Source organism: Actinia tenebrosa, unplaced genomic scaffold (assembly GCF_029948245.1).
Source record: "Actinia tenebrosa isolate PJP-AT-01 unplaced genomic scaffold, QUT_ActTen_1.0 PGA_scaffold1__47_contigs__length_23844297, whole genome shotgun sequence".
Lineage (NCBI taxonomy): Eukaryota > Metazoa > Cnidaria > Anthozoa > Actiniaria > Actiniidae > Actinia > Actinia tenebrosa.
The window spans coordinates 20,320,357-20,339,204 of NW_028292578.1; the positions used below are offsets into that span (position 1 = coordinate 20,320,357).

The 18,848-nt window shown below is 37.3% G+C and overlaps 2 protein-coding genes across 6 annotated transcripts in view; one reads left to right on the forward strand and one right to left on the reverse strand.

Annotated features, from left to right (window-relative positions):
* The window catches only part of LOC116288926 (nucleolar protein 4), a 26,243-nt gene extending 21,511 nt beyond the window's left edge, over nucleotides 1-4,732 (forward strand). For 4 of the 5 annotated variants that reach the window (XM_031695791.2, XM_031695793.2, XM_031695790.2 and 1 more), the window contains 4 exons: nucleotides 413-625; nucleotides 1,532-1,576; nucleotides 1,967-2,099; nucleotides 2,404-4,732. In XM_031695791.2, coding sequence (XP_031551651.1) covers nucleotides 413-625; nucleotides 1,532-1,576; nucleotides 1,967-2,099; nucleotides 2,404-2,549 — 537 coding nt within the window. In that variant the 3' untranslated portion in view covers nucleotides 2,550-4,732. The remainder of the gene's footprint in view (nucleotides 1-412; nucleotides 626-1,531; nucleotides 1,577-1,966; nucleotides 2,100-2,403) is intronic. The other variant, XM_031695792.2, reaches the window with a different exon arrangement.
* A 7,361-nt stretch (nucleotides 4,733-12,093) lies between these two features.
* Nucleotides 12,094-15,001, reverse strand: LOC116288923 (myc protein). Its single transcript, XM_031695786.2, has 3 exons — nucleotides 14,866-15,001; nucleotides 13,968-14,511; nucleotides 12,094-13,760 (listed from the first exon to the last, which is right to left on the reverse strand). Exons 2-3 carry the CDS (start codon nucleotides 14,509-14,511, stop codon nucleotides 13,225-13,227), a joined length of 1,080 nt encoding a protein of 359 aa, XP_031551646.2. The 5' UTR covers nucleotides 14,866-15,001; the 3' UTR covers nucleotides 12,094-13,224.
* Nucleotides 15,002-18,848: the final 3,847 nt, after the last annotated feature.

An 18,848-nucleotide genomic window follows, 5' to 3' on the forward strand; every position in this document is an offset into this window, starting at 1 on the left:
AATATAAACAGTTACTACAGTGAGTGTGCAGTGATGTTAGAATACACATTATCATATGATCTGTATGGCTCTGCTCGCGCGCTCTAATAAAACCATTGGAAAAAGTCACGTGATGGGGGCCGGACGGCTTTGAGCGAGCAGGGCCGTACGGATCCGGACGGCCCTGCTCGAATCCGCGCACTTTCTCTTCTTAAGCTTTTATTTACTATTTCTTTCTTTCTTCTATTTTCGCTGCGCTCAGTCCGTACGGCATTAGCTCGAGCCAAATGTTTTCCCGTACGGCCCTCCCACTCAGTCAATAAGTACATAATCATTCAACCAGCCATCCATTTATCTAACCATTTATCCATTCTATTGATTTCTTCAGTCTTCAGTCAAAATCAAAATTTTCACCAATGTTTTACCATTTCAGATGTTTGTCAGACTTTTTGTTGATGAGAACTTGGACAGACTTGTTCCAATCTCTAAGCAGCCCAAAGAAAAAATCTTAGCCATCATCCAGTCATGCCAGAGACAGTTTCCAGAGTTCCGTGACAGAGCAAGAAAGAGAATACGAACTTATTTGAAATCCTGCCGAAGACTTAAAAAGTTAAAAGAGCCTTTAAAGCGAACTGCCGATCAAATGGTAAGGATAAAAATAGATTATTGAATAATAAATTAGCAAACTGGGTTTTGAGGAATCAAAGGTAGTGTAGTGGTAGTGCACACTGGGGTTGAAGGTTCAGTTGCTGGACTTGGCATGAGTAGGGTTGTTTAGGTCTCAGCTTTGATTCAAAGTTTTTTCTCTAGGTTTTTCTCCTTCCTTCCTTTATGAGTTACCATGCCCATTTACAACTCAACTCTCTATAAAGGGCATCTCCTTTAGATATATATTTGAATGTCATTGATTGGTCTATTCAAAATATTAAACAGGATGGTGTACAGTGATAGTACAAGTATTACTATTAGTTTAAACAATAGGATGTTTGCATGATGGTGTCATTGACCTCTACTACCAGACTCCCTTGCACATTTTCTTTTGTTCAGTTAATTAGCACCAATTGTCTTACTATTCTCATGAGGGAATACAAGTTTCAATAAGAAAGAAAATTTGCAAAGCGTTACAGTTGTGGCAGTCAAATGATGCCATCATGCAAACATCCTATTTTGGGGCAAAATGTTTTTCACATTGTTGGATGTTGGGATAACAGAAAAGCCCAATTTGACTAAATGTTTCTCTCAATGGCTAATATAGTTTGAGTTCCTATGGACATGTTGGAAGCTCATTTCGCAAAATATGCATACATCCCTTCCCGCTGTTACCTTCCTCCCCTCTACGTCCCTTGGAATCTTGCTATACTGCAGAACAGTACATTGACTTTTCCCATACAGCTCCACTGCAAACCAAATCTTGTTCCAGACAGGAATCTTTCTTTCGAACTCTAAGCAAAACCAGATATTTATTCCTTGATATTCCAACATAAAGTCTATGCAGCCAGCATGATCGCATAGCTAGGAAAAGCTGAAAGAAAATTTTATTTCAATTTCATAGAGCACAAATCCCAATATGTCTGCAGCTCAGATGGCTGAAGTCAATGTAAGTGTGTCTCGTTTTTGTTTTTATTGTTTTAAGAGTCTTAGGGAAGGGGGGAGGAGGGTGGCGGCCAAAACTAAGAATCAGAAAGCAGACAATCTCCAGCCAAAACTGGCACTTATCCAGCCATTCATCAAGATTTGCCATTATTTTTAGCCCAGAGAGGCGTCAAAGATAATATGCAGGAAGCGTAAGAGGAATCCTGATGGCATTACATTTACATTCATTGCTACGAGAGAAAAATGGGATTGCAGTACAACAAAACTCGGTGTAATTTTAGGGTTAATAGTTTTACAGTGAGGTACAAATATGCTATGCTGTTCACTCGTTGAACCATTTTAATTTTGATTTAATAAGCAATGAAATCACACTCTGATTATCTTGTGTTCACAGAATATTCTAGCTTCTGCTTGTGCCAGTGAAGTTGAAAACTCCAAGCGTCCTCGTTTAGAGACAGATTCCCCAGCTACTCCACCAGTAACTACCACAAACATGACTGCAACTTGTATGTCTGTTACATCACCAGGTAATACCTTATGTTCTTTAATACATTTCTCTCCTCTCCTCTCCTCTCCTCTCCTAATCTCTTCTCTCTCCTCTCTACAAACTTTGTTAAAATATATTAAAATTTATATGCACCAATTTTGTTTCTAAAAGATGACACTTGACACTTAAGCTGATAAACTCGTGGTCCTCTCTGAAGGTCTCTAGTTGATTAGGGATGAGACCACCATTAACGTGGTCACCCGACCCATGAAGTCAAAATGATGTAATAACACAATTTTGAATACTTTGGTTTCCATATGTTGATATAATATTTTTGCCCTTAGCAATCAAATCTCGCTCAAGCACCCAGTGCCAACTAAGCCCAAGTGAAATCCAAGCCATACGACACCTAATACAAGGTTACAGAGAGTCTGCAGCATTCCTTTATCGGTCTGCTGATGAACTTGAACAGCTGTTACCTCCTCCTTAGATGGTCAACCATCTGTTTTGTTGTAAAACTGGCGAATTACAAAGCTGTGCATTGGTGGATACTACTAAAATAGAGCCAGACAGGTGAGAGATAGCAAGCCAATAGTTATCAATCTTGGGAATGAATATAAAAGTGGTCGCTTCGAGTTGGCGAATCAACAAGGCTACTCCAAGATACAACAAAGTCAATCCCCGAGTAAATAAATCACTAACAACATTAAGATTTTTGGTTTAGAAAATCAATCAATTCCCATTCATTTTGTAATAAAAATATTTAAAATTTTAATTTATTTACATTCAGTTCGAGAAATTTTTTCACCCCATTAGAATAGCAATAGAATAATAATCATATAATTTTCAAAGCAAGTCTACAGTAGTTCTAAGAGATGTACAGCACTTAATATGGCTTAGATATTTGACCCAAAAAACGTTTGGAATGTTTCAAGCAAAGACTTGAATATTTTGGAGTGTCTTTGTTTTGTTTTGTTCAGTTTTACAGAAAGAATCCCAAATGTGTAACCACTTTTAATGCTTTTATACAAGGATATTTGCTTGCAAAATGAAATATAGAAGTATGCTTGGGCATAAAAGTATTTCGAATGCATAAAATGTGGTCACAGGTTTTGGATTTGATCTGTACATAGTATTCTGGAGATCAAACCAGGAAAAAGCTAAAGTTATATATATATATTAGATAAATATTATTTATGACATAAAATAAGGTTGGCCCAAGAGGATTCATGATTAGCATACACATATTTGTTTATAGAAATTACTCCATTCATTCCAGTTATATCTGTTAAAATAGCTAAATAATTTTAAATTTAAGGTACATCACAATTATTATACCACCTTCGCGTACCATTAAAAACAGGGTATTGCATGGGTTTATTAAATCAGATTCTAAATTGATGTGAATGGAGCATGCAAACATTTCATGACGAAGATTAAGCACCTAAAATTGTAATGGTAGGCAATGGATAATATTAATTAGCTTTGCATTTCTTGAGAGATTTACATAACTTAGTAACTGACTAAGACATTTCGGTGCTTGCAAATTTTTATATCAGTAAGAAAGAAAGTAAGAACTGGAAAATGAACTTTAGTATGACCTACTTGTCCAGCTTTTTTTTTCGTACATGCCAAGTAGAAGGAAAAGTTTTTAGAAGTATGTCTAAACTTTTTCATTGATTTTTGTCTTGTATACCTTTTTCAAAGGCTGTTTGCAGACTGCTTCTAGTATGTTCTTTCTTCTTTCTCATAAGAATATTAGGAATTGCAAGTTTGCAAGGGATTCTGGTAGTTGTAGTATGACACAATAATGCAAACAATATTAACCTGTGAAATAGGTATAAGTCGAATTCCTGATCCACAGTTCCATTTTCTTGTCTTCATTTGACTATTAACATTCACTTTCAGACATAGTTAGACAAGTCGAAATAGGTATCACCCCAAAAATTTCATATCATTACATCCTCTTTCCAACCTTGTACACAATCACTAATGCTGAATATTTCTACAGAAAATATTCAAATTCTCTGAACTCTGCTCTATCAGGTCACATGACCAAACCCCCCCCTTAAACTGAAAATAGTTATCAAAATGAACCCTTGAAATAGAAGTTTTTTTTCTTTTTTCTATTTTAAGGGCTGTGTCACGTGACCTATTGGAGCAATTGGCCTTTTTTTTTATTTACTTATAGAGTACATCTTTTTTTTAGTATAAAATAGTTTCAGCAAGTTTTTTCATTAACAGTTACGATTAAGTTTTCCAAATATTACCTGCGTTTTATGAATCCCATTTGCTTGCCGTAGGCCGTTAAAATTTGGCTTGAATTTAACGGTTTCGTATTTGATTGCCAACGTTTTCTTAACTTTTCACTTTTTGAAGTGAGTTAAACAAATTGTAGTTCAGAGGAATTCTCAATTTAGTCATTACCAGGTTCAGAGATGTTCCAAATATTCCAGTTTAAAATCATTAGTTATGAGATTTTTGTATAGAAAATCGTTTTTGCAGAGGTTCCAATTTCACGAAAGAAAAAGTTGAAATCTCTGTCTGTAGTAAAGATTAAGAGTAATAATTTATGTTTTATAAATTATATCACCGTTTGGGATGTGTAAAGTTAGTGTATAGAATGCCCTTGATGGCTTAAAAGACACTCGAATAAAGTTTTAGATAGTGATGGCTATGGATGATATTTTGACTTGCCTTGTTGACCTAATAGGAGGGTCATGAATTTCTTATTGAGCGAAAGGGGTGAGGGCTACAATAATATTTTCACATTTACTGTGAACCCCCTCCCCCCCCATAAGAAACATAAGAAGCGTATCTTCCCCTGGGGACTTTTCACAACTGAAAGCGAGAGAAAAATAGCTTTACTTCAAAATATATCGTATTTGTTATTAACCCATTTTCTCATTTCATTTTTTTAATGACTTTATCACCACGATAAGCGGACAAATCGCTCAGTTTTGTTAAAACAACAAGAATTGATGGTAAGAAAGGGCTAATACACCACCAACACACTATCCGGATAAGTTTGAAAACGGATTTTTTCTTTATGGCCGGGATTGGCCTTGCGTCCACACGTATCCGGTGAAAACGCAACTTTTACGTGGACGTGAGGAGGGATGAAATCCATTCGAAAACGCTACGTGTGGACGAGGATTTTTTTTTTTTTTTTTGAATATAAACTAATTCTGTTTTCAAAAATCACCGGTTACCCGATGGACGAGGCCTAACTAAGTTCCAAAAAAAATCCAAGTTTTTTCATTCATCGATACTCAATCAATGCAAGTGTATTCTATTTACAAAACCCAGCGCACAAAGAGCAGTCTGACGCACAGTGAAAGAGTTCCGGAAAGCGCGCGAAACGAAAACAGGCGTAAATATGCTGTTGACGTAATCTACATATGCTCGTGGGTTTTGTGTCGCAAGATACTAAAGAGCAGACGTTTCAAGGATAAAAAGTGAAGAGTGTCGTCCTATTTTTGAACCGTATTACGTTACGTCCGCCCACATTCCCGATGGATCCATTTCGATGAGTCAGAAAGGAAGATATTTAAGCAAAATCGTCCTACATAATTGTCTAAACCTACGTTATCATTACAGACTGAACTATTTACGACCTAACGTGGGTAAAACTGACTGTCGTTAAAACTATTACTAGTCCTTACGTAATGTAAGTGAAGTGCTGCGGATATATGCAAGACCACATCTTACCAACAGCGGCACCAAGATACTTGAAAACACTCATCAACAATACCAGACTACTAAAGTTGAGTGTTCATGTAAATGAGCTCGAGGGGCAGCATAGACGCTCAAATAACCCCACAAAGTATCTTGCAACCCACAACGAAAACGTGCTTTCGACGCAATGCGCGTTTTCTCTTATGAAGAACTCCGCAATCCATATGTACTGCAGCCGAGCCGAGTATTTACCGAGCATTCTGCGAAGACACGCTACGATACGACCGATGCCCGAGCATATTCCGAGCATCCTCCGAGAAATCCGGCTGGACCGACCCTGTGATCCAAATTCGAGATTTTGCTCGCATACAGTCTACAGGGTTTCCAACATGCAATAACTGTTGTGTCGAGATTAGTGTAGAAAAGCAGTCTAGTGTCACGACAGTGTAAGAGGGATATTAAGAAAAAAAGTGTCTTCATTTTAGATTCTTAAGTAGATATATATGAACAAAAATAGATAAACCAAATATGTCTTTTTTTTTAAGTGTTTGATAGGGGATTTTAGTCACCTGCGCCGAGGACGTGAGCCCTATAGCAGACAGCGTAACGCGATATCTATATTCATAAAAATTAAATAATCAAACTCAATGACTTTAATGGTTGGTACTGAAGTCAAAAAACAGAACGGAAAAAAAATACTTCGCGAATTTGCGTGGGATTTTGCGCGAAGCGTGTCTCAGGCCTTTTCGTTTAGAAAACCACAGGAACCCCAACCGCCACGAACCGCCGCAAACTTTTTTTTATAATTCTCTGTTTAAAACTCTGTTAAATATTTTGGCATGCATAAAGCGACCCGCCCCACTTCGAATAAAAACATCGCAAATAATCCAAAGACAACATCTCAAATTATTATCCCTAGTGTAAACAAAAACAAAACATCTAACGTGTGTGAATTAACTAAAATAATAAAACAATAAACTTGTAGCAACATAAAATGTTATTATACAGCCTTTGTGTATTACGCCTTGGATTATAAGTCCAAAGTCTAAATCAAGGTACGTCAGTCGGTTGCAATACGTCTACGTCATGTCAGCAACCGAAACTTTTTTGCACTCCTTGGCGATCACTTGGATAGAGGGTTCCAGAGCTCATGAATGCTACGACCTAGAAGCACTGGAGCGAGAGTGGCTCCCAATAATTACAAAATACCTAGATACTCCCGAACTTCTCTAACCCAACCCCCCCCCCCCCCCCCCCCCTCTTGAATTCTGTAAATAATAATGGGGTTCTTCTATAGCGCATTTCCCAATGTCTCAATGCGCTTTACATTGCAGTGGAGGACTTTACAGGCTGCATACTAAAGGCGCTATGAGCAGCCGTGCAGTTTACAATCACGAGTGATTTATTAGTACATTAGTGTTATGCCTCCAAACTGGGATAGGCTGTTGAACTGGGAGACAATCCCCTAGTCTTACACGAATAATTCAACAGGCTCTTTTATGTTCCCCATTTACTGTTGGTTAGGAAGGGTTGGGAGACAGGGCCTACGGTTTTAAGTCCTTGTCCGAGAAGACTTGAAGGTCTATCCATTTGCAGATGTAATTACAAAGGCAGCACCTTCTCCTCAGTTATTTTAAGACCATGAGTGTTGGTCTGGCTGAGGCTTGAACCACGAACTGAGCTAACCGGGTGGCGGTTAAAGTCTCGTTCCTGGTCACTATTGCAGGCAACTCGAATATATTCTTTTCCATTTCAGACTATTCTTGTCAAAAAAATGATAAATATGATGGAATCATAAAATGTTCGCTTTCTTTCCCCTGAACCACTGCAGTAGTCTCTTCTCCACGCCAATGCTTTGTACTAAATCGTTGTAAAAGCTGACGTTCATAAACTAGTAAAAAAACATACTACGTGTAAGGATCGCTGTTTTGATGTCTATCAGCCAAACTGACTCAAGAAGTTAATCCGCATCAGCACGAGGAGTGGCTATAATCCCGAGTGAATATGAGGAGAAAAAATAGTTTAAATTATTCCGAGACGAAGTGTTGTTCCGCATTCCTGGAGTTTGTTTAGTCGTATGTCACTTCAGCTGATCATGACCAAGTCACGAGTTGTTTGTCGTGGTATTAGTGCGTGTTGCATGCACTGTGATTCTTGGAATACCGGTCAATCTACACATGCTGGGAATGGCTTACCAGGAATCGAGCCAAAGGATTCTGCTCGCATCTTAAAATACATACGTTTAAATGCATGGAATAGGTATTATGTTTCTCTGGCAACAGCTCTGCATCCAGCAAACTGTGGTAGCTACTAGTAAGAATCAGTAATCACTTTGATATCTATAGGAACAACCTAGTTGTATACATTATATTATCAAAATATGCATTACGTTCCCTGGCGAAAAAATGTCTGTTTTTTTCATTCTGAGCGCATACCATTTTGTTGACTTTGACACGTGTGGGTCGCCGGCCGCGCGCGTCAACTTTTCCCGCGTAAAGCCGTCCATGCCAAGTTAGTTTCAACTTTCGCCATAATTTTCTGCATTTTCTGTAAACATCGTAATTACTGAAAATCCGTTTAAAAAAAGTTGGTTTTGATAGGCACACTAGGTTCCCATACCAGGTTTGACAAGTAAGAAACGGTCCGAGTAGTACTGAAGCTAGATGGAAGTCGATATAGTATCACTTCTTACACGATTAACAATTTGATCAACTTATTACACGATGATCAATTTTCTATAATAAACTCATACACTGATGTTAAACAAATAAAGCGATAAGCTCTAATTCACAAGTGGCACCGAAGCATCGGTCAAAAACACTCTGGAACCCCGCAAGTACGACGGGATGGATAGTATACCTCCTGCACTTTGTCACTGCAAATCAGTGTAAACGTGCACTTTCTCGCATGTGGTTTACAGCCTTTCCCCACGTACGAGTCCGCAAAAAACCAAGGTCGATTAATCTACTCGGCTCAGCTAAGCTAAGCTAGTACCCGGATACCCTCAATAGGCCAATAGACTTATACTTAATTCCATCGTTCACTAAAGAGTGGACATCGCGTGCAAAGGCATGATAACAAATCATTCTAGTGTCCTCTCGACTTGTCCTACAAGGGTGTTCTATCCTCGTCTCAGGAACATATAATGAGAAAATAAACTTCATTTTCCTTCACTCATGCGGAGATGTCAAGACCCCCTCTGAGCCAAATAATAAAGAAAAACGCGACAAGAGCCACTTAGTGGATCATAATGATAAGTTTTCATGTGACTGTGAATGGGTTGTAAAGTTATGAATACAATTCATATGTGTTAACGATTTCAGTCATCGGTAATGGGCGGCATTGGTGCCACACCAAAGCAGGATTACCAGGAAAACTGACCTGGACTGGTGCCAAACCAAAATTCCAGGAAGGACTACCCACAGTGGTACCAGTGCGAGACGGTGGAACCTTAATAAGATGAAAAACGAAACTCCTTGTACAGAGGTGGAACTTGCGTTTAATCCTTTAAGAAATTAAAGAAAGCTTGCACCTTATTTATTTTACTGAAGACCCCGACCCACGACCTCCTGCACAGAAGACCAGTACGCTAGCATTCGAAACAACTAGCCGACGGTATCGAATTAAAGTGAATCTGGAAAATGTATTTCACGAACGTCTTAGCTTATCATTATTTACTAGCCATTAGAAATCTGGCTGCATGATAAACCAAACCGATAAGAATTTTTCAAGGAGGTGTTTGTGTCTGTTCTGTTTACCTTAATTTTGTTTTGCTCTGAGACATACCGTGCGGACGGGGGAAAGGGACCGGCGTACAATCACTGTTGCAATCTACTTCCGTTTTGCTAAAAGCATCGTAGAACTTCTCTAAGTAGTTGACTATTCCAGAAAGTTCAATTAAAGTGTATTGGAAATGATAAAAGTCATTTTGGTAATAGTACATGAGTAAAGCACCTCCATAAAGACCACAAAGTAACAAAAGAATTCCCGCTCACATCGGCGCTGTGTGAGGTAAAGCGCGCGGAATGTTGCCTTGTACTCTCGATGACAGATCTCAGGCCGGATAACAGATAAACTAACAAATCACACGTGACGACTGACTAGAAAAGATATGTTCGGAAACCACTGAATACTTGAACCTCAAATGGCATCAAACATTTGGAAATTACTTGAAAAAACAAGAAGCTAGATAAACAAAACAAAGCCATTATCCTGAAAGAATCAACTCGCCACGAAAGCTCGGCTCTCTTCATGTCGGTAAAATAAATATTCTAGCCCTTGTAAGTTTGTATTGCAAGTAACTTTATCCGTCTGGTATTCTTTAACGCTACTCAAAAATTCTGCTGACGCAAAACCCCGTTAACTACCTCTATTTTTCCAAAATGTTTTCTATTTTTACCTAGGGATATGCAGTAATTTGTCAATTGTTTATGTCCTAATCCGTAAGTTTTCACTTCGGCGTCAGAAGTTTTTTAAACTTTACAGAATCGCTTTTTTTCCAGAATGTAACTTGGTCTGTTATCAGTGGCGTTGTACATCGTATATATTACATGTACATACGCGCTGTGTTCGTATTTCGGAACTCAGATTTGAAGTTTTCTTTTGTTATAGGTTATAAAATTCTCCATTCTAGTGAATAGGAGGTTTTTGCGATGAAATTTCGTTAATAAATTTTCACAAAACATTTGCGTATAGGACCAGAAAATAGTTTTAAGTCGTACGGGTCTGCTCGGTTTGTTATCACTTCATCAATTTTAATTTGAACAATTGACTACAAAATAAAGGAGTTTTCCCTGATATTCAAAATTCAAACAATTAAGTCGGCTAAGACTTTAACTTTTCTCAGAATGTTTTAGCTTATTTAAGGAATTAGACAACGCTTTTGTTCGATTATAAATTAGAAAATTTCGCTGTTTGGTTTTCAAAGTTGCAACAAACGACAGACCATTGAGCAATATGTAACGTGACGCTTCCAGTGTACACCACTCAAAAATCATGAATTGTTGAATGATAAACCTATGAAAAACGCGCATAAAGCTAGTATTGCTATACAATTCATAGTCTGTCGTATAGTTTTGCTCTTAGAACGTCAGAAGATTAATGCTTATTTTTTTCACAAAATTTTCAAATTACTTTTGTTTTTCGATCGAGTCAGTAACAAATTTTTTACGAGACAATAGAAAATGAAAAGTTGATGGATAAACGTTGAAAGCGAAATGAAAATATTCATTACATATGAGTTGTAATGTCAAATGAATGGAAAAATATGGTATCGTTTCAGTTTTGCAGTGAAAAGGATGTTGTTATTCCGACTTCCGGTCGAAGATTGCGTGACTTAAGATTTCTAAGAAAGTGTGCGACGCTCAAATGCGTCAGGCGTCATTCATTCACAGTTTGAAAATACCGCAAGTCAAAAAGATTTAACTGTGTAAATTATATTACTTTTGTCTCTCCGCGGGAATAATCCGAGAAAAATTTAAATGTTGTTTCATAAACTTTGTAAATTTATAATCAGCATTGATCTACATAAACAATACTCTTCAATATTAGTGATTATATAGGTTGAGTTCAATGTAACTTGAAATAGGAGTAAAGTATTAAGGTATATAGTTTGTCTAAACTTCAAGGGGCGGTACACTCCTGGCATACTAGATTGTTTACTTATGAATGTAGAGGTAGCAAGGACGCTTATCAATCTATTATAGTAATTGCATTTCATATTCTCACCGGAAATGTATCATGAACATGGTATGTTCTTGTGGATTCCCACGCTCCTTTCGGAGAGATAAGGTTTTGTATAGGGACTGTAGGGGTAATAACTTACTTCCCAAAATAACATTGTTTGTTTTGAAATATTTTTCTCGCACAAATACTTTCACGATTTCGATTTTTTTCACGCCTCAGTCTCCAACTGAAAAATTCCTATTCCAAAATCTGTTCCACCCTTCAGATCCTCGTCCATCCTTCCATTACTTCAAGCATTGATGCTTCACACTCTAAAAGTGCACAACATAGAGCCTCTTGTAAAAAATAAACCCTTACTGAGATAGTCCCTTGAGGCAAGCATTGAAATCAATTGAATAATTCTAGATTAGGTCGAGTTCGATTTGCTTTAACACGGTTGTGTGAAGCTACTCAATATCCTTGATTGAAGTTTAATATCATTTGGATTTGAATAATAAATAGAATGAATTGTCTCAAAGTTCCCCTCCCTCTTTCCTTCCTCAGTTTTAATTTATTGAATACCACAGAATCCAACCAGAATATAACGATGAAGCTAGTCTCCGATATATATCCTGCTAAAATTTCAGTTTTCTCATATTCAGACAGTTCTTCTATTGCAGAGACAAAAACCAGACAGTACCTGGGGATCTTTATTTCATCCAAGAATTGTCCAAATGGTCACATCCATGATAGTTTCTCAACATTAACAACGTTTGCTTAAAGTCTGCTACAGATCATTCAAAATATTCTGATTAGCAGAGAAATTTTTTTTCTTTGTATTTTATCCTTGGTTTTTTCTTATAAAGTCAGGATACAAAAGAATAGAAGCGAAGGAAATAAACAATCTATTCGTAGCTCACAAATTTGATAAGCCAAATAGGCACTAAATGTCCTTTTAAATTGAATTATTATTAAGCTGAAAAATCTTCTCTAGTTATTTCAAACGCGAGATAAACAGTGACCTCGGTCTAAGGGACATCGATTCCCTATGAATTTTACACTTCCTTCCAAAGCCCATAGGCTTACCATCGTTTTACATAGTAAAATACAGTATTGCGGATTTGGAGCCAAAATCGAGTCCAAACCTTGATTATATACAGGCCCGTAGCTAAGGGGGGTGCAGGGGGTGCGTTCGCACCCCCCACGCGAGCTTAAGGTCCGCTTTTTAAGCAAGTGAGATTTTGGCTGGTATGATATTTTCACGTAAAACTAAGTAAAAAATAAAGTATATGGTTGGTCCACTTTTTGTAAATTAGCACCCCCCCAACAAAAATCCTAGCTACGGGCCTGATATATCTATGAGTTTACAGCAATAAAGAGCTTACATTATCTATCTCTATCGACTTATTAGTAACTCGCTGCTAAATGTATGCAAATTCATCACAATTGTCTTTTCGCGCGCTTTCACAAAATTATGTAAATTATATCCATTCATACGATCTTCTGGATCGAAAATGACTGCGTTCTACAATTATATCACCAACTAACTGAATTAACATCGATTCTCTACGCCTAAATACATCGGATTAAGTGAAATTTAGAGAAATCGGAGCAAAAATATATGATCTTGAAGCATTTTCCTGAAACTGATTGTAGTACACGTAGCAATGTGATGCAAATCAGTCGTCCATCGAAGGCAATATCTTACAACGATTACTGAATGTAATCAAAAGCTTTCTAATCAGTTAGAATTTAGTCATATATTTTCTGAGATATTACTTACTTTGTATTAAGTCCACATATATATATCTGAATGTGATTATTTACAGTGAGCATTGTCCTAGTAGAATATTGCGGTACGTCTGAATTACGTACGGTAACTTGTCGATTTCAGACATCCATTTCAAATTTTTTTGGTGTGTTAACGACGATAGTTTGTTTAATAACTCTTTATTTCTTTTATTTTCTTTCTCCAATTCTTTTCGTAGCCTTGCTTCGTCCATTTTCAGCTGTTCGACATAGTCCTTGGCTTTTTTGAGAATCACCACTTTGGGAGATCGTTCGTTGCTTTCGATCTCTGGCACCTCTGCTCTCAGTTGATGAAAACTTGTCTTGAGATCATTCCTTCGTTTCCGCTCAAGAACATTGTGAGTCGCTCTTTTACTCTCGCTGTCTTCCTCGTCCGATCCACTGCTCGACTGCTTTTTCACTTCTCGAAATTTCGTATGAGTCGAATGCGATTTAGCTCTGGCAGCAACAGGTTTCAGACGTTTCAATGGGGGTTCTTCCGTGGAGCTTAGAGATAGTTTTCTTTTGGGCTTTTCGATCGTTACTACGTCGATTTCCTCATCCTCCTCTTCTATGAATGAAAATTTAGAAAATATTATCAGTGGCGCGAAAATAAAATAACTGAGGGTAATCGTAGCGTATCGCAAATGATATAACCAGTTAGATAAATCATATGAGTTCTTAATGGGTAGAAAATCAATTTAAAACGCTAAACCCGGCAATAATAGAAGGATTACTTGTCTTGATCATGCCAACAATGTAAGAAAAATCTACTCACCGGAGTCGCTGGAGTGCGAACTGCAAATGCTTTGAGTGTCGTTCATCGGGTATGGGAAAACGGTAGTTGGATCTACACAATCTGAGCTGACATATTCAACCGGTGGTGGAGTCGAGCAAGGTGTATCGTATAAATCATCGGGGCAGGAAAGTGCTTTGCAGAGATCGAGTGACTCATACGCAAGGCTGTTCCACATACAGTCTTGAATCAACTTTGATTTGAGATTCGCACTGTTAGTCAAAGGATTCTTGTCCGATTGCACCACTGGAGGGGATTCATCATCGTCAAGTATCTGGGAAACTATTTGTAGAGTGTCAGCCACGGAGGAACTGTTTATGTGGATTGGCGAAGGACAAGTTGTACGGGAAGGAGAGCGAGGTGGTGTTGGTAAAAGTTCGAACTTCTTCCAAATATCCATAGTTGGAACGGTTGAACTGTAATTCTCTGAATCATTTCCATCATCTTTTTCAGTGTGAAAGAAAAACGGCACGTCCTGTTCATTTTCCAAGCCAAATGGCCGGTTGTATTCAACACAAACTGCCATCTAACAAACACAAAGAAAGATTCAAACTGAAAGTGAGAAAACGGAAATACGACCGGCTTACAGAAGAGGACCCCTCCTCCAAAATCTCAAACAGTTTGGCTCTGAAATAGATTGGCGCTTTAGAATGTTTATCAACTTCACTAAAGATCCGTAAGAGGCCCATTAAGAAATATCTAATCAAAGTAATTCCAAGACTTATTTTCTTGGCTATTTATCGGTCCATTTAAACCTGTAATTAATTCTAAGCTTGCGATTGATGAATGAATGAAGAACGTCCACGTTAAACAGCAAACAAGCGTAAGCGTAAACAATACTACAGCGTATGGAATGAAGTTAGAAGTTTGTGGTACATACCTTGAAAAGCTGCTACAGGGCAGTCGGGCTGCTTGCCTGTATATTCTAGCGAGTCGTTGAAAACTCAACTACCTTCCAAAATGTGCAGCGTGAAAGAGGTTGAGCTCTTACATAAATCCAAATTTTAATTCTGATTTGCAAACATTGGACTTTACAAAATGATCAATATTTAAGCCAATCACAAAGCGAGATAGGCCATTACCATGGAGACGATCCGCCTTTCACGACCTTGCACGTGACAATGTATTGCCAATAGCTGACCGTCAAGCTATGTCATTATGAATGCTATAAGCTCGTAGGTATTTTAATATTTTCAAATAGTATCCAAAAATAGCAATATTTAAGCGCGGTAGTCAGGCTCGATGTTTGGAAAAATATTGAGTATTTGAGATAAATCATTTAAAAGTCATTTAGAGAATTTCATTGAGAAGCCATAAATATAGTAGTGTTTTATTTTGCATTTGTAAAACTACCCGTTACGCAACCCTTGAATCCCTCAAGGGAAATTTCTCTATGTTTTGAAATGTTTTCATTTTTTTTGTGAGCTTTTTCTCTCCGTGCTGAAATTCGCTCTAGGACAACCTCAACTCAAAGCAAGTCAACACTGTCCTTCGCAATGTAAGAGAACCGATTTGAAGAACATGAAGTGTGTGGCTGAGATTGAAAACCAAATACATCGTCCATTAACCAGCTGTTGCCCAGGTGGATAAAAATTGCTGTTCTATGCATGAACGTTTTAATACAATACGGCGTTAAACTTCAGCTCACAGTGCACACAGCTCGGTCTATTTTTCAATCTTAACCAAGCGGAAATGCTTTAATTGGAGCTAGTGTGGCCTGAGTAGATTAAGGCTTCTAGCTTAGAATGATGAGATTTGGCTCTAGTACTCAATTATTCACTAAAACATTAGCTTGTCAGTGTTCATACATTCTTCCTATTGTCATTACACAATATAGACGCTGACAACCAAAGAACCATAAGAAAAAGAGGGCCAAAAACTTGTACAAACTTAAGAAAAACCAGTGCAATATCGGTTCCCGGCGGAGAATTGTATCTGCAGAGGAATGACTATTAGTTGACCACAATTTGTTATCGTAAGGGAAACATTTTTAATGTTTTAGTTCGAAAGGAATTAGAGTTTTTGAATTTGTTGATCTTCGATAAACAACAGTCTAATTTATTTGTGTTTGCTTTTTGGTGCTTTCAAACAACGGAAACTGCGCCCATTTCTCAGAAAAATGGTGTACGACAACGAGACGGTTGTAAAAACCACATATACCCGGTGTGCGCACGATGGCTTCAGGTCAAAAGGTCATTTCATAGATAGAAAGTCATCCCATCCACTTGAAATGCGGCGAGTGCGAAAGAAACTCGAGATAAGAACTGTCCTCTTGTAAAAATAATATCAAACTTCATTAGTTTTAAGCCACTTATCAAGAAGAAATAAAAGAATCTTAAAATTTCAATGTTAACTCACAAGTGACCACAAAATATTTCATGTAAAATGCCTTTTTCGGTTTTTGAAAAACAAAATTATAACACCGAAGTTCATCCATATTAGTTATCAAAAGTCTGGAGATTTAAAGCATTCTTGTCTGACATATATATTTGATTATATACAAAAGGTGTTAAGATTTCACCTGACAAAAACAAGCGTTGATGTTTCTGGCTTGTATTATTTATCATTTTTTAGTTTACTCTTTCTCGTAACCCATTGTTAGTTTTAGATTCCATATTCTTTCAGAAAGCTAATTCAAGAGTGGCTCAATGATGAAAAAACTAAAAATATTATTGCACAGAATGAATGAATAAACGACCAGTCTCCAGACATCTTTACTATAATTGACTTATAATTAAATCTCCTGTACTATGACGGGCATTATCTTGAACAGAACCCTAAACTGCGTTACACATTATTTAAGACATAAACATTGTGGCTTTATCAAAATAAACAGCCAGCTTTGCTTAAAGTTTTGAACTAAACGTAGGAGTCGAGTAAGACTGTATTTCCTTAAAGCAAGGGTTCTACCGTACATTGCTGAAGCCTTTTGGAGCGAGTTTTCCCCTGATTCGCTGTAGCTGAGCGGACGGAAGTTAATCCCCAGAGCCACTTGGATACCGACACAAATGCAGGAAATTTTCCCGCATTCCTCGAATTCCTATTGACGGTTCCAGGATTATTAACCACTAGAGGCGACAAAATTATGGCAAGTAGCTGTCAACGAATTGTTTGTTTTAATCCTATATTTTGAAGGCGATTCAAAACAGTATGCCTTTTTATTATGCGATATTTAATATACATAAACATTTATCGATCAATTCATAACAGTAACATTAAATAATAATATATTTGAAAGTTCGAGGATTCATCCTTTTTAGCCGATACCAACGGCAAAAAATGTCAGCATTAGTTTTCAGACACCAGTATCCTCAGTTTTGAAATAAACCCGAAAACCCTAGGCTGGTCTCCTAGTTTAAAATAATTTGACAAACTTGTAGTTTACGAACAGGAATTTTTAGAGACGTGCACTCAGACTGAGTGTTTAGAATTCGTGTGAACTACTAAAATACGTGTTTTACACTAAAACGTTTGCTAATTATTAATTAATTGAGAAAAATTTCTTTAGGAAATTTGCTAGTAAAAGCAGCCCCCTCAAACCTTTTTGGTGACTGACCACATATCCTGGTATTTAGTGCCCAACAGTTTTTATGGGGTTCGAGCAATAGATTATAAACTGTCGTAATCAATTGTGGACGAAGCACTCTCTGATCTGAAGTCATCACGGTCTTATGACTCGAGTTCCAAGACAGTATAGGATTATATATTTTCAAAAATTGCGCGCTTGTCGAACTTTGTTTGATACTAAGCATATATACACGGTAAAGAATATAAATCAGCAAACAACGTTATTGAATTTCAAGGCTCTGTTGACATAACCTAATGGGATGATAATTTGATCCATAGCAACAGCTTCATCATGCTAAGGTGAAAGAAAAGTGGTTCTGGCTCCTTATGATGGTTCCACTCAGAAACCACACAAATTATGCCTACTAGATTCCAATCAAATCGTAATTAACTTTGTCATAACTTCTTTACATATTTGATTCGTTAAAGTTTACTTAGAGATAATACTGTAAAAGCGTCCTCAAAGAAAACAAAATAAAGAGAAACCTCAAAATTAATCCAGTTCAATCAATGGGGCAGTTATTTTTCCATTGTTTGGGGCTAATAGTTTTAGCATTTAGTATCATATGACAGTGAACATAGCTAATGGATAGTCTTAAATTTATATATGATTTAATTTCCGTAAAGATATCTAATATCTCAGCATTTCGCTTTCCATGTCTTGGTGTATGTTTTTCCGCTTATTGTTATTTTGGGTTTTATATTCTAATCCTTTTGTCGTCTTGTTTCTGTCCTCCTATAGACTCCTATTGTTGTTTTTTCTCTGTTTGTTGTCAGATTCAAAGATTGTCAAGGTTATTTGTGGTAATTATTACGGGTTGCGCAATTATCCTCCCTTCTAGTCAATAGGAATACGACTAATAGTTATTCAACGGCATCGCCGCAAACTTTTGCAATGGCATTACGCTTCATGATGTATGCCTACATGCACAACCAACAATATAAACCCCTAATTTAAGATTTTTTTTAAGAGCGAGAATCCTCATTAGACAAACGGTAGTTGATTTTGAATGCATGTTGTTCAACTAATAATTTCTCTATTTTGCAGCAAAAATTTTGTGCTCAACTGACATTTGGTTCGTTAAGATATCCCGCAATGCGTAAAATCTGATGTTTACCGTTTTGCTCATTGTTCCAAACCCGTAGATCGTTTTGGAGCATCCAAGTTGGATTAGGTATTAAGTGAATTTTTATATAGTCTTTTGCGGGTGTACGGTCAGTGCACGCTTCAACGGCTCTGCGCTGAGTTTTTAATCGGGTTCTGCGTTAGTTCAACCGTTTTTCCAGGGCGACGCT